General features: G+C 49.9%; 2 protein-coding genes across 3 annotated transcripts in view; both read right to left on the bottom strand.

The window, feature by feature from the left end:
* LOC135092529 (integrin alpha-PS2-like) overlaps positions 1-122 on the bottom strand; it is a 73,242-nt gene extending 73,120 nt beyond the window's left edge. The window contains 1 exon segment of the mRNA XM_063991121.1: positions 1-122. This exon segment is cut by the window's left edge and continues 1,180 nt beyond it. The gene's annotated coding sequence lies outside the window, so the exon portion shown is untranslated.
* Positions 123-736: 614 nt separating this feature from the next.
* Positions 737-15,327, bottom strand: LOC135092528 (retinitis pigmentosa 1-like 1 protein). Of its 2 annotated transcripts, XM_063991120.1 has the most exons (4): positions 15,271-15,327; positions 12,027-12,098; positions 3,463-11,434; positions 737-3,426 (listed from the first exon to the last, which is right to left on the bottom strand). In XM_063991120.1, the coding sequence occupies exons 1-4, from the start codon at positions 15,274-15,276 to the stop codon at positions 2,051-2,053; spliced, it is 9,426 nt and encodes a 3,141-aa protein (XP_063847190.1). In that variant the 5' UTR covers positions 15,277-15,327; the 3' UTR covers positions 737-2,050. The 2 variants fall into 2 exon arrangements, with proteins under 2 accessions (XP_063847190.1, XP_063847189.1); XM_063991119.1 differs by having other exon boundaries at positions 737-11,434.
* Positions 15,328-16,007: the final 680 nt, after the last annotated feature.

The raw sequence follows: 16,007 nt of genomic DNA, 5'->3' as shown, positions 1-16,007 counted from the left end.
GAATTCCTCGTCTATTTTTCATACGTTCCTCGTCTCCTCTTCATCAGTTCCCTTATAAACTCATACACTCTTTTGCTTTCCTTCTTTCCATTCTCATCTCTTCCTCGTCTCCTCTTCACTTCGTAGTGTCTTCTTCATCAGTTCATCGTCCTTTCTTCATAATTTCCTCGTCTCTTCTTCATCAGTTCACTTTTAAACTCCTCTCCTGCTTTCCTGCTTACATTTCTCCTCTCTGTTCTTTCCCACGTTTCTTCTTCATCAATTCTTCGTCTCCTCCTTATTAATTCCTTGTGTGTTCCTCACCAATTCACCCATAAACTTCTCTCCTTTCCTCACCATACTCATCTCGGTTCTTCTCCAGTTTCCTCTCCCGTGTATTCGCAATATAATGTGCTTTGCCTTGCCTCTTCTCGACACCAAAATAATAACAATAGAAATAATGAACATTGTGACACAAACAAAAGAAAAGCGGCTTGCGTCGTGATATGCCAATATTATTGCTATTATTGATTCAGTATTGATTTAACCTTACTTTACTTAATATTACCGTATTCTTGTATGTATAAAAAAAAAAAACATTATCCTAATATATGTACTAAGCATGTTTTTTTTTTTTTCCTGGAACACACACACACACACACACACACACACACACACACACACACACACACACACACACACACACACAGTAAAGAGGGAACTATGAGAAAAATTAATGATACTAATGAAATCTTAATCTTTTTGTGTAATGTTTAATGAAAAAAGAGACGCCACAATGTTGACAGACAATAATAATAGTAATAATAATAATAATAATAATAATAATAATAATAATAATAATAATAATAATAAAAATAATAATGGTGCACCAGTGATTGTTTTACACATTATAAACACACAAAAAACTTAAATATAAACTATATATACATATACAGAGAGAGAGGGGAGAGAGAGAGAGAGAGAGAGAGAGAGAGAGAGAGAGAGAGAGAGAGAGAGAGAGAGAGAGAGAACATTATTCACTCTAACCTAACATCCTTATAATCTTACACATCTTACAAGTAAACATAAAAGTGACGTAGTAAATAAGGAACAAAGATTACATATCTATTCTAGACAATCATACTGTTATCTCATTACAAAACCATCATGCTATCTACCACCACCACCACCACCACCAACCCCAAAACACACTCAATTTCTTTACGCTGTATTAACCCTTTCACTGCTATATTAAACAAGGTTGCTTTAATCATACGTTATATCAAAAAAGATTTCCCTTCATTATCCAGCCATTTCTAAACATCACACTGGTTAGACAGTTGAAAAATCTATCCTTTTAAATCCTTTTCCTTTTCAATCCTCTTTCCTTTAATTCCCTTTTACTCTTTTGACTTGTTGCATATGGCAGTGAAACGACTGATAAGTAAAGAATATAGAGACAGAACACAGAGACAGCTTTGGTATCATTACAGAATTATAACCATATTATTACCTCTTTGTATTCCCCTCAGTCAGACTAAGCTATTCTGGTGACATCTAATATATTTCATTGTTTGTTTATTCCGGTGACTTTCATTGTATATTTCACTTAAATTCGTCATTGTTGCGGTCATTTCGATGTGTATGCTTTGGAGAATCAGACAGAAGGGAATGATTGGCTCTTGTGTAAGGTTAAGACTGTTATAAGGTCAAGACTGTTATAAGCTATCCCGTATTCTGAAACGCTTATCTCTCATCACGATTATTTTCAAAGGCCACGGAGATGATCAGCCGGGTTCTCGCGAATGTTTCTTCTGCTCATAATGTAGAAATGTTATCAATCTCACTTGAACCGTAAAAAACATCCTTAAAAACCCGTGTCACTTCAACTAGAGCCTTTTGATAGTTTAGGTGCGGCGAAGAAGTGTTTCAGAATGTGGTACCAGGCTAGAGAAGCGCTCTTTGCCATAAGCATGTGAATCATTTATTCTACAGGCAGAATGAGACAGTGAACGGGATTCTGTAAGATTACCTCGGCTTTACCCTTTCTGCAGTGAGGAATTTGGTTTTCTTAGGCCCTGCCCCTGCCGCCGTTCCTGCCCCTGCCACTGTCCCTGCTTCTGCCACTGTCCCTGCTCCTGCCACTGTCCCTGCCACTGTCCCTGCTCCTGCCACTGTCCCTGCCACTGTCCCTGCTCCTGCCATTGTCCCTGCCACTGTCCCTGCTCCTGCCAGTGTCCCTGCCCCTGCCAGTGTCCCTGTCTCTGCCCCTGCCTGTGCTCTGGGAGCCGGCGGTGGGCAGCGTGGGTACGTTCAAGCCAAGGCTGCGGGCGCGCGCTGCAAAAGAGGCTGGCAGGAAGGTGAAGGAGCCCACGGGAGACACGAACGTGCTGCTGAAGCTCTCAAAGCCCTGGGAGACCCTGCCGCGCGTGCCCGCCGCCGAGGACTGCTGGGCGGCCTGGGACTGGGACTGACTGCTGGACCGGGACTGACTGCTGGACTCAGACTGACTGCTGGACCGGGACTGAGATTCTGCCCGTGATTGACTCCTGGACCGGGATTGAGTGTTGGTTTGGGACTGAATTCCACCCTGGAATTGACTGTCAAACTGGGACTGACTGTCGAACTGGGACTGTCCTTCAGCACGGGACTGACTGTCGAACTGGGACTGTCCTTCAGCACGGGACTGACTGTCGAGCTGGGACTGCCCTTCAGCATGGGACTGACTGTCTAACTGGGACTGTCCTTCAGCACGGGACTGACTGTCGAACCGGGACTGTCCTTCAGCATGGGACTGACTGTCGAACTGGGACTGACTGTCGAACCGGGACTGTCCTTCAGCACGGGACTGACTGTCGAACTGGGACTGACTGTCTAACCGGGACTGTCCTTCAGCACGGGACTGACTGTCGAACTGGGACTGTCCTTCAGCACGGGACTGACTGTCGAACTGGGACTGACTGTCGAACTGGGACTGCCCTTCAGCACGGGACTGACTGTCGAACCGGGACTGTCCTTCAGCACGGGACTGACTGTCGAACTGGGACTGTCCTTCACCATGGGACTGACTGTCGAACTGGGACTGACTGTCGAACCGGGACTGTCCTTCAGCACGGGACTGACTGTCGAACTGGGACTGACTGTCGAACCGGGACTGCCCTTCAGCACGGGACTGACTGTCGGACTGGGACTGACTGTCGAACTGGGACTGTCCTTCAGTACGGGACTGACTGTCGAACCGGGACTGTCCTTCAGCACGAGACTGACTGTCGAACCGGGACTGTCCTTCAGCACGGGACTGACTGTCGAACTGGGACTGACTGTCGAACCGGGACTGTCCTTCAGCACGGGACTGACTGTCGAACTGGGACTGACTGTCGAACCGGGACTGCCCTTCAGCACGGGACTGACTGTCGGACTGGGACTGACTGTCGAACTGGGACTGTCCTTCAGCATGGGACTGACTGTCGAACTGGGACTGACTGTCGAACTGGGAGTGTCCTTCAGCACGGGACTGACTGTCGAACTGTGACTGACTGTCGAACTGGGACTGTCTGTCGAACTGGGATTGACTGTCGAACTGGGACTGACTGTCGAACTGGGACTGTCCTTCGGCATGGGACTGACTGTCGAACTGGGACTGACTATTGAACCGGGACTGTCCTTCAGCACGGGACTGACTGTCGAACTGGGACTGCCCTTCAGCATGGGACTGACTGTCGAACTGGGACTGTCCTTCAGCACGGGACTGACTGTCGAACTGGGACTGCCCTTCAGCATGGGACTGACTGTTGAACTGGGACTGTCCTTCAGCATGGGACTGACTGTCGAACTGGGACTGTCCTTCAGCATGGGACTGACTGTCGAACTGGGACTGACCGTCGAACCGGGACTGACTGTCGAACTGTGATTGCCCTTCAGCATGGGATTGACTGTCGAATTGGAACTGACTGTCGAACTGGGACTGTCCTTCAGCATGGGACTGACTGTCGAATCGGGACTGACTGTCGAACTGGGACTGTCCTTCAGCATGGGACTGACTGTCGAATCGGGACTGACTGTCGAACTGGGACTGTCCTTCAGCACGGGATTGACTGTCGAACTGGGACTGTCCTTCATCACGGGACTGATTGTCGAACTGGGACTGCCCTTCAGTACGGGACTGACTGTCAAACTGGGACTGCCCTTCAGCATGGGACTGACTGTCGAATTGGGACTGAGAAGTGGCCTGGGAGTCAATTTGAGCCTGTGACTGAGTTTCAGGGTGGGACTGAGAAGTGGCCTGGGATTGAGTTTCAGCCTGGGACTGAATATCATTAGTCTGGAGCTGAATTTGAGCCTGGGAGTGATTGTCATCAGCCTGGGACTGAACCTGAGCCTGGGACTGAGAAGCGGTCTGGGACTGAGCTTCACCCTGGGAGTGGGACTGAATGGTGACTTGGGATTGAGTGTTGGACTGGGTTTGAGTTTCATCCTGGGCCTGAGTAGCGGCCTGGGACTGAGTCTCACCCTGGGACTGTCTTTCACCCTGGGAATGAGTGCTGCTTTGGAGCTGAATTTGAGCCTGTGACTGAGTTTCATCCTGGGCCTGAGTAGTGTCCTGGGACTGAGCCTCACCCTGGGACTGACTTTGGGCCTGCGTCTGTGTGTCGGCCTGGGACTCAATCTGACCTTCACTTTGGGACTGAGCTTCACTCCGAGACTGACCTTCACTTTGGGACTGACCTTCACTATGGGACTGAGCTTCACTCTGTGACTGAACTTTACTTTGGGACTGAGCTTCACTTTGGGACTGACCTTCACTTTGGGACTGTGCTTCACTCCGGGACTGAGCTTCACTTTGGGACTGAGCCTCACTTTGGGATTGAGTTTCACTTTGGGAGTGAGCTTCACTCTGGGACTGGGACTGACTTTCAGTCTGAGAGTGGGACTGAGTGGCACTTTGGGACTTAGATTCTCCTTGTGACTGAGTGTTGCTATGGGACGCAGCTTGACCACTGGACTGAGGCTCCGCCTCAGACTGAGTCTCAGACTGGGACTGAGTCTCAGACTGGGACTGAGTTTCAAACTGGGAATGAGTTTCAGACTGGGACTGAGCCTCAGACTGGGACTGAGTCTCAGATTGAGACTGAGTCTCAGACTGGGACTGAGTTTCAAACTGAGAATGAGTTTCAGACTGGGACTGAGTTTCAGACTGGGGTTGAGTTTCAGACTGGGGTTGAGTTTCAGACTGGGGTTGAGTTTCAGACTGGAACTGAGTCTCGGACTGAGACTGAGTCTGACCTTTAGTGATAGTCTGATCCTGAATGGTGGCCTGGGATTGAGAATGGGACTGGGACTGGGATTGAGCCTGGAATTGTGCCTTGTCCTGGCTCTGTGCCCGGGCGGTGGCCCTAGCCCCTTGCAGCGTCGCGGCTGCCTCCACCACGCTTGAGAGTCTGTTGGCCACAAACTCCCCCACAGTCACCGCCGCCTCGCCTCGCCTGCTGGAGAACTTCTCTTCTTCTGCTGCGCCTTCCTGCTGCGCTGTGGAGAACACCTGCTGTCTCACTGAGGAATCTCGCCTGCCACCATCCACCTGCTGTCTTGACGTGCCTCTGCCATTAGTAATAAAGCTGTCCCTGCCATTGCTAACGCTCCCTCTGCCATTGGCAACGCTGCCCCTGGCATTAGTAACGCTGCCCCTGCCAGTGGTAGCGCTGCCTCCCCGCTGTCTGCCTGCTGTGCTCTGCTGTCTTGCCCTGCTGCCTTCCTGTCTCACTGTAGATCGTTGCTGTTCAGCTGCTGATGCGCCCTCTTGCTGTTCTGTCCTTGAAGTCTGCTGTGCCACGGCGGCAGACTGCTGCTCCTCTGCTGTAGTGTGCTGCTCCACGATGGAAGCCTCCTGCTCACCAACAATCTCCTGCTGTACTGCAAGAGTGCTGCTGTGATGCTGTTGCTCACTACCAGTGCTCTCTTCTGCTGCCGAGAGCTGCTCACTCCCAGCACTCTGCTCGCCTGCTGCTGCCTGCTCAGCGCCACCGCCCTGCTGCTCTCCCGCCGCTATCTGCTCAGCCCCCTCACCACGCTGCTCAGCGGCTAAAGGTTCTTCAGCCTCAGTATCTTGATCTGCTGTTGAAATCTGCTCTGCCCCAGCGTCCTGCTGCTCTGCTGGCAGAGTCTGTTCGGCCCCAGCACTCTCCTGCCTTGCTGCTGAAGGCTCCTCGGTGGCAGAAGTGTGCTCAGCAGTGACGCCCTGCTCTGCTGCCAGAGACTGTTCTACTGCGAAAGTTCCCTCAGCAGTGGAGGTCTGCTGTTCTGCTGTGAAGATTTGCTGTTGTGTCACAATATCCTTTTCTGCTGCACCAGCGGTGTGCTGTTGGGTGAAGCCACTTTGCTGTGCTGTTGTGGTTTGGTCCACAACTTGAGAGGTATCCACCTCCTGCTGCGCACCAGATACCTGCTGCTGTCGCGCTGTAGTGCCTTGCTGACGTGCTGTGCTGCTGCCTCGTTGCCGCTCTGTTGCGAGGACCTCCTGCCGTGCTATGCCGCCTCGCTGCTGTTCTGTAAATACTTGTTCTCGTGCTGTGCTGCTGCCTCGCTGTTGTTCTGTCTCCAAAATTTGCTGCCGTGCTGTACTGCCTCGCTGTCGCGCTCCGTTTGAAACTTGCTGCCGTGCTGTGCTCCCTCGCTGTTGTTCTGCTACCACCTGCTGCCGCGCTCTGCTGCCTCGCTGCTGTTCTGCTACCACCTGTCGTGCTGTACTACTTCGCTGCTGTTCTCCTGCTACTACCTGCTGCCGTGCTCTGCTGCCTCTCTGCTGCTCTGTAACCACCTGCTGCCGTGTTCTGCTGCCTCGCTGCTGTTCTTCTGTTACCACCTGCTGCCGTGCTGTGCTGCCTCGCTGCCTCGCTGTAGAACTCTGCTGTTCTGCAGCGGTAGTGAGTTCTGCAGTGAATGACTCTTGTTGTGCAGCTGTAGGGGAAGATGAATGCTGTGCAGCTGAGCTGTGCTGTCTCACCGTAGAGCTGTGCTGTTCTATGGCGGAAGCTTGCTGCTGTTGCTGCTGTTCGAGGGTGGAGGCGTCCTGCTGTGCTGCAGTGGAAGCTTGCACATCTCCGTTGAGCGTCTGCTGTTCTGAGGTTGACGCCTGCTCTTCTGCAATGAACGCTTGCTGTTCATGAGTAGAGGTCTGCTGTTCATCTGTAGTCTGCTGGTCTGCTGTGGACGACTGCTGTTCAGTTAGAGACACCTGTTGTTCACCCACAGTTTGTTGTTCAAATATAATCTGCTGTTCACCTGTTGACGTCTGCTGTTCACCTGCACTTTGCTGTTCAGCAGTAGATGTCTGCAACTTAGCTGTGGAGGTCTGCTGCTGCTCAGTGGTGGCGCCCTGCTGCTGAGCCGCGGAGGCGGAGGCGGAGGCGGATGCGGAGTCTTGCAGGGTGGAGCTGTGTCGCGCAAGTGTGGAGGTTTGCTGTCCCGCTGCAGTGAGTTCCCCTTGCTCCACAGCAGAGACTCGCTGCCTCGCTGTGCTGACCTGCTGCTGCCTGCCATTGCCTCGCTGCCTCGCTGTGCTGACCTGCTGCTGCCTGTCATTTGTAACATGCTGTCTTGCTGTGCTGACCTGCTGCCTACCCCTGCTGCCCTGCTGTCGCGCTGAGCTGCCCTGCTCCCTGGTAGCCGTGCTCTGCTGCACCACCGCGTCGGCGCTCAACGTTCTGCCGCGGGTGGTGAGCCTGCTCCCACTGGCGGCGGCGGCGTCCGACGCGGTGCCAAGACGGCGGGTCAGCTGGACCGGCGCGGCGCCGCGCGTCAAGTGACTCACCACCACGCCCGCCTCCTCGGGGAGATCCCCGCTGACGCCCGCCACAGACTGCAGGGCCTCAGGGGACTGGATGCCGGCTAGAAAGTGAATGCCGTCCTGGGACTGAATGCTGGCCTGGAACTGAATGCCGTCCTGGGACTGGATTCCGGCCTGGGAATGAACTTGACCAGGGAACTGAATTTGAGTGTGAGACTGAATGTCACCCAAGGACTGAGTACCAGTCTGTAAAGTGGCTTGGGACTGAATCTCAGCTTGGGACTCTGTTTCAGCCTGGGATTGAGAAGTGGTTTGGGACTGTGTTTCAGCTTGAGATTGAGAAGTAGCTTGTGACTGAATCTCAGCTTGGGACTCTGTTTCAGCCCGGGACTGAGAAGTGGCTTGGGACTGTGCTTCAGCTTGGGACTGAGAAGTGGCTTGGGACTGTGTTTCAGTGTGGAACTGAGGGGTGGCTAGTGACTGTGTTTCAGCCTGGGACTGAGAAGTGGTTTCAGATTGTGTTTCAGCCTGGGACTGTGAAGTGGCTTGTGACTGTGTTTCAGCCTGGGACTGAGAAGTGGCTTGTGACTGCGTTTCAGCCTGGGACTGAGAAGCGGCTTGTGACTGCGTTTCAGCCTGGGACTGAGAAGTGGCTTGGGACTGTGTTTCAGCCTGGGACTGAGAAGTGGCCTGGGACTGTGTTTCAGCCTGGGACTGAGAAGCGGCTTCAGATTGTGTTTCAGCCTGGGACTGAGAAGTGGCCTGGGACTGTGTTTCAGCCTGGGACTGAGAAGTGGCCTGGGACTGTGTTTCAGCCTGGGACTGAGAAGTGGCTTGGGACTGTGTTTCAGCCTGGGACTGAGAAGTGGCCTGGGACTGTGTTTCAGCCTGGGACTGAGAAGTGGCCTGGGACTGTGTTTCAGCCTGGGACTGAGAAGTGGCCTGGGACTGTGTTTCAGCCTGGGACTGAGAAGTGGCTTGGGACTGTGTTTCAGCCTGGGACTGAGAAGCGGCTTCAGATTGTGTTTCAGCCTGGGACTGAGAAGTGGCCTGGGACTGTGTTTCAGCCTGGGACTGAGAAGTGGCTTGGGACTGTGCTTCAGCCTGGGACTGAGAAGTGGCCTGGGACTGTGTTTCAGCCTGGGACTGAGAAGTGGCTTGGGACTGTGTTTCAGCCTGGGACTGAGAAGTGGCCTGGGACTGTGTTTCAGCCTGGGACTGAGAAGTGGCTTGGGACTGTGTTTCAGCCTGGGACTGAGAAGTGGCTTGGGACTGTGTTTCAGCCTGGGACTGAGAAGTGGCTTCAGATTGTGTTTCGGCCTGGGACTGAGAAGTGGCTTGGGACTGTGTTTCAGCCTGGGACTGAGAAGTGGCTTCGGACTGTGCTTCAGCTTGGGACTGTGAAATGGCCTCGGACTGTGTTTCAGCCTGGAACTGTGAAGTGGCATGGGACTGTGTTTCAGCCTGGGACTGTGAAGTGGCCTGGAGCTGTGTTTCACCCTGGGAATGAGAAGTGGCTTGAGACTGAATCTCAGCTTGGGACGGTGAAGCAGCTTGGGACTGTGAAGTGCTTTGAGACTGAATCTCAGCTTCGGACTGTGAAGTGGCTTGGGTCAGTGTTTCAGCCTGGGACTGTGAAGTGGTTTGGGACTGAATCTCACCTTGGGACTGTGAAGTGTCCTGGGACAGTGAAGTGGCTTGGGACTGAATCTCAGCTTGGGACTGTGAAGTGTCTTGGGACAGTGAAGTGGCTTGGGACTGAATCTCAGCTTGGGACTGTAAAGTGTCTTGGGACAGTGAAGTGGCTTGGGACTGAATCTCAGCTTGGGACTGTGTTTCAGATTGGGACTGAGTCTGAACTTGGGACTGAATCTCAGCTTGGGACTGTGAAGTAGCTTGGGACTGAGTCTCAACTTGGGACTGTGAAGTGGCTTGGGACTGTGTTTCAGCCTGGGACTGAGAAGTGGCTTGGAACTGTGAAGTAGCTTGGGACTGAGTCTCAGCTTGGGACTGAGTCTCAGCCTGGGACTGAGAAGTGGCCTGGGACTGTGTTTCAGCCTGGGATTGAGAAGTGGCTTGGGGGTGTATTTCAGCCTGGGAATGAGAAGTGGCCTGGGACTGAGAAGTGGCTTGTGACTGTGTTTCAGCCTGGGTCTGAGAAGTGACCTGGGAATGTGTTTCATCCTGGGATTGGGCTTCCCCCTGGGGCTGAGTGTCTGGCTGTAGGGTCTCAGGGGCGGGGGAGGCGTGGGGCGTCGTCATAGACATCTCGGGAAACACGATGGCCAGGGGAGACATCTTGGCGGCGGCGGCAGGCGGCATGGACTCCGTGTCGGGGAAGATGATGGCCACGGGCATCATCTTGTGGGGCGACGCGGCAGTGCTGCCTTTGCTGCTGCCGCTACCTGGGGCTGAGGAGGATGAGGGAGCTGTGCTGTCCTGCGTGCTGCCCTGGGACTGAGAGTTAGCCTGGGACTCAGTTTGGGTTTGGGAGTTGATTTGTGCCTGGGACTGAGTTTCAGATTGGGACTGAGTTTCGGTCTGGGACTGAGCTTGTGCTTGGGACTCAGTTTCAGTCTGTGACTGAGTCTGAACTTTGGACTGAGTTTGGCCTTGTGACTGAGTTGGAATCTGGGACTGAGTTTGTACCTGAGACTGAGTTTCAATCTGAGGCTGGGTCTGAGCTTGGGACTGAGTTTGGATCTGGGACAGAGTTTGGCCTTGGGACTGAGTCTGGGTCTGGGCCTGAGCGGTGCCCTGGGCCTGCCTGGCGGCGGAGCCCCGGATGGCGTCCTCGAGAGGCAGCCTGGCCAGGGCGGGAATGGCGGCCACGGCAGAGGGCAGCGCCACCACCCTGCTGCCTTCCATGGCCGCCTGCTGGGCTGCTGGCGTCTTGGCGGCGCCCTGTCCACGCTCCAACAGGTTCGGGAGTCTGCCGCTGGAGGTCTGGGATGAACCGCGCCTCCTCCCCACCAGCGCCTGGTCCAAGGAGGTCAGATCCTGGTCAGGCTGCGGCCCCACTCCTGGGATGGACAGGTCTCCCTCCAGGAAGCTCTGTAGCACGGGGGAGAGCTGGTCACCCTGGGGGAACAGGCTGGAGAAGGGGAAGGGCGCTGGGGTGAAGATGTCCCCGGTGGGCACCCCTGTGTTGCTAATGATGATGGGCGAGTTGGGGAACATGCTGACAATGCGGGACAGGGAGTTGGGGCTGCTCAGGAACACCATCACCACGGGGGAGTTGGGGCCGATCCCTGTGGCGCCGAACCCACCATTTAAGAAACTCCTTCCTGAGAAACCCCTGAAGCCAGTTCCGGGGAAGGTAAAGCCTCTAATTTGCTCCCCCGCCAGCATGTTAGCCAGCTCCCTCTCCACTGCTCCCGTGCGAAGATTAGTCAGCAAAGCATCAAATAACCTGCTGCCTGTGTCAATGTTCCTGCCGGAGTGAAAGGACAGCCCTGAGTTGAATAGTCCTGGGTTGGACGACGCCAGCATGAAGCTCAGGTCACGCTCAAGGGAGTTGCGTAGAAGAGGAGAGCCGAAGGTTAACGCATTGTTCATGATGTTCCTTAAGATCTGCTCCGTGATGAGGGATGCATTCTGTAATTGTTGATGTTGTTGCTGTTGCTCCTGCAGTGGTGAGGTGATGAAGGTCGTGGTTCCGAATGCCTCTCGCTGTAGGGGAAGGACAGTGCTAAGTAATGCTGACAGGAGAACTGTGAGAGACACATCACTATTATCACACACTATTCTACACGTGTACGATGTTTTAACTTGCACTTCTCTTTCCTCATTGCTTGCTTCCTTCCTTCCTCCCTTTCTCTTTATGCCACGGAATTCTGTTGTCATTCCTTCCCTACAAACTCACAGTAACGAAACAACACAAGAAAGACAACAAATTTTATATTTCAACTAATACTTTCCTCCCTCCCTTCTTTTCTTCCTTCCTTCTTTATTTTCCTCCTCCTTTCCTTTCTCTTTATGCCACTGAACTCTTTGTTTTCCTTTCTTCCTCACTCACTTTCAGTAACTAGTAGTAAAGATATGAGAAGGTCACGAGTGTAACCACCCCAATACACTTTCATACGCTTTAGTAACGAAACAGCACAAGAAAGACAAAGCAAATTCTAAAAGACTTCACGTGTTCATAGTAGTAAAGATCAACAACAGAATATGAGGAAAAGGTCACTAGTGTATCTCATTCCCCTACATCTCAGCTAGATAAAGACACGCACACACACACACGCTAGTATACAAACTTACGTACCTGAGGCAGAGGAGACGCCCATGTTAAGCCTACGGTCACCCACAACGCCACACACGCCCACACCACCAACTTCTGCCGAGAGAACAATATATTAGTTAGCCAGACAGAGAGCGAGAGAGTGAGTGATATGGAGAGATGGAATAAAGTAGAAATGCAAAGGATTGGAGTCACAGAGGAAGATCCAATGTTTCTAATGCAAGAGATAGTTTTACAAAGATTCTGTATTTGAAACATGCTCTAATGGAATTTTGGGGGCTTTCAAGTATTTTTCTGATATTAATGATACTTTTACAAAATTTCTGCACTAAAAACAGCTATCAATTTGCCACTCCTTCAGTTTAGTTTAGTTTTACCCACTGCGATAACAGAGAAAAGAGAGAGAGGAAAAAAATACAATATGATTCAGGCAGGAGACGACTTTTAGAAGTTCATAGGTAACTGGAGATGAACACTTGGGCAGACAGACGAGTGTGAGTCAACACCCGCCTTATAACTCTGCCCACGAGTCACTCACCCTTTGCACTCTCAACTCTGACACACTGATCTTCTAAAAGGTGACGTCATATATTGTTTACAGACGCGTTGCTTCGAGAGAGAGAGAGAGAGAGAGAGAGAGAGAGAGAGAGAGAGAGAGAGAGAGAGAGAGAGAGAGAGAGAGAGAGAGAGAGAGAGAGAGGGTGGGGGTGGGACTAAGAGAAACAAGAATAATAAGATCCAGTTTCTCCGCCTCGATGACTTAACGGGAGAGAGAGAGAGAGAGAGAGAGAGAGAGAGAGAGAGAGAGAGAGAGAGAGAGAGAGAGAGAAGTAATGCAAGGTCAGACTGAAAGTGAGCAAAAGAAAAGAAAGTAAGGAAATGTCAGACGCTCGTAATTGTGGAAAAAAAGAAAAAAAGAAAAAGAAAAAGTACCTATGTATTGAGCACAGTGAGAGAGAGAGAGAGAGAGAGAGAGAGAGAGAGAGAGAGAGAGAGAGAGAGAGAGAGAGAGAGAGAGAGAGAGAGAGAGCATTTAATCTGTCCTTCGTACGAACAATAACAAAAACGAAAAAAATAAAATAAAATAAAGTTAGTCTTATGATAAGATTCAAACCAGGTATTCACTGCATGACTATTCCATAAATTAACGCAAGAGCCACTACATGATTAACAAACTAGTAAAAACATTAGATAATAAACTGAGTAAAAATTTCAAACCACACTCCCAAACACTATGGCTCATTTCCCAACAATTTCTGACTCCTAATGGAAGTTATTAGCGTTTACATGAGTGTTTTCAGGATTACAGTGGTAGTTTAATGTTCTAATGGAAGCTACTGGGTTTTCGAGATTACATTGATAGTTTAACAGGTTCTAATGGAAGTTATTGGAGTTTGCATGAGTGTTTTCGAGAATACAGGGATAGTTTAACGTTCTGATGGAAGTTACTGAGTTTTCGAGATTACAGTGGTAATTTAACAAGCTCCGATGGAAGTTACTAGTGATTACAGTGATAATTTAACGTTCTAATGGAAGTTATTCGGGTTTCATGATTGGAATGATAGTTTAACAAGGACTGTGCATCATCAATGGGGGAAAAAACACTGAGAACCCGACTAATCATCACCATGGGCTTTGAAAACTGTCCTGATGAGAGCAATGTTTCAAAATAAGGTAAGAGTGCACAATATTCTGAAACACTTCTGGCCCGCATCTCCACTACTTTCAAAAGGCTCTACTAGTTGAAGCTACTCGGATTTTCAAGAATGTTTTTACGGTTCTAGTGACAAATTAGTAAGATTTCTACATTATTAACAGGAGAAACAGTCTTGAGAATCCGGCTAATCATCTCTATGGCCTTTGAAAATAGTCGTGATGAGAGAGCAAAGCGTTTCTGAACAAGGGCCTGGGAACATTTGCAGACAAGCGCTCTCTATGCAACTACTGGGCCAAGAAAATGCTGTTTGTAGTTACTTGGTTATGGTTATTCACTCTCCAATTATGAATTTAGAGATAGAATATAATAAACTGCTGAAAGAAGTGAGAGGATTTCAGACAAGAAGAAAGTGCAAGAAATATGAGAGCAAGGTACGTTAGTGTGCAAAAAAAAAATTGGTAAAGAAATAGTGACGTGCATTTTTTTTTTTTTTCCTTTTTATTGGTATTAGTTTAGAAACATTTGACTATTGTTATATTAAGGCAACTTTTAAACCGGTAGAGAAAAAAGGAAACGGGAAGCAGGAGGAGTAGAAAGAGAATGAGGAACAAAAAAAAAAAAAAAAAAAGGAAGAGGCAGAAGATAATAAGAGGGAAGATGAAAAATAATATAGAAAAAAGTGAAATATGCAATTATAATGAAGATATTGATTATGATGATCAAGAGAAAGAGGAGAAAGGAGAAGGAGGAGGAGGAGGAGGAGGAGGAGGAGAGGTCAGTGGTTCAGAAATCTCTTTCGTCCTGATCCAGTTCAGTATAAGAAAAAATCAGTAATAATAATATAAGGTAATTCTCTCTCTCTCTCTCTCTCTCTCTCTCTCTCTCTCTCTCTCTCTCTCTCTCTCTCTCTCTCTGCGATGTAAAATGTTAATATACAGTAATTTTATTTATTTATTTATTTATTTATTTGTTTATTTATTTATTTATTTATTTTTCTTTCTTTCAGCCATCACCACCACTTCCACTACAACTACTACCACCACTACCACTGCCACCACAATCACATGCACTTCATCACCACCATATACACGCCACCATACCATCACCATCACCAACACCTACACTATACACTTCCCAAAATTAATATGCGTGGGGTTAGACTTTCTTCATCTTATGTCATCACACACCACACACCACACCACACACCACACCACACACTATAACACCACGACATGCACCACCACACACCACAGCACACCAGCACACACCATATACCACCAAACCGACCCACACCAACATCACCACACCGCACACAACTACACACACACCATCACACACTATACCGCACACCACACCACACCACTACAGCACACACCAACATTACCATACCAGCACACACCACACACACACACACACACACACACACACACACACCATCATCACACCACCATAAACCACAATGATTCGTACCACACACCACCACACACCCCAACACCACTATCACATGCCATCACCACCACACATCACCACGGCACCACACCAGCACTACATCCAAGAAAACTTAAAAGACTACCACCACACACTACCACCACCACCGCAGCGCACACCCACCTCCATGGCGGCTGAGAGAGGAATGAGTACTGTTCTCTGGTTGTTCTCACATTTAAATACTGTCTAGAAGGACCTTGACATCTGCTGGGGTCACTTGCTGCTTCCCCCGCTCCCCTCCTTGCTCTCTCTCTCTCTCTCTCTCTCTCTCTCTCTCTCTCTCTCTCTCTCAATTTTTATTCTGTTTATCAAAATAACTTATTCTAAAACTACTAATATCCTCTCTCTCTCTCTCTCTCTCTCTCTCTCTCTCTGCCAGTTTGACGCGCGCTCGCCTCAGACCATCTCACATGAATAATTCTTTGTTTCTCCTTAACCTAGCGTGTCCTTTGGTGCATATTTACTGGACGATGGGTTAAGGCTACGACCAATCTTGTTTTAACGTACATTTCATTATCGTTCTTGCGAATAACAAAGAAAAAAGAAAAGGAAAAAGTGGGATGGGAACCAGCGCGGCAGCAAATTACTAAACAGCTGATCGGCCTTGCGTAGGATGAGTTTCGCCTTTGTAATACCACGTGTCCGTAAATTTTTACTTATCCACGGGTTGAATTTGTCACCACAGGAACTCGTGGACACAGAAACAAGCTACTTTTATCTCCCTAGCCAGCAGAAAACACGAAAAATTTTCTGAGGCAAAAAGTGAACGACATACGAGGTAAGCGTTTGGTGGGGACTGGGGACTTGCCGCAATTGTACACCATGCGCCCTTTAAACTCTCTCCCCTTAAACTCTCTCCT

Source organism: Scylla paramamosain, chromosome 40 (assembly GCF_035594125.1).
Source record: "Scylla paramamosain isolate STU-SP2022 chromosome 40, ASM3559412v1, whole genome shotgun sequence".
NCBI classification, from domain to species: Eukaryota; Metazoa; Arthropoda; class Malacostraca; order Decapoda; family Portunidae; genus Scylla; species Scylla paramamosain.
This window is presented reverse-complemented; position numbering and strand designations above follow the sequence as displayed.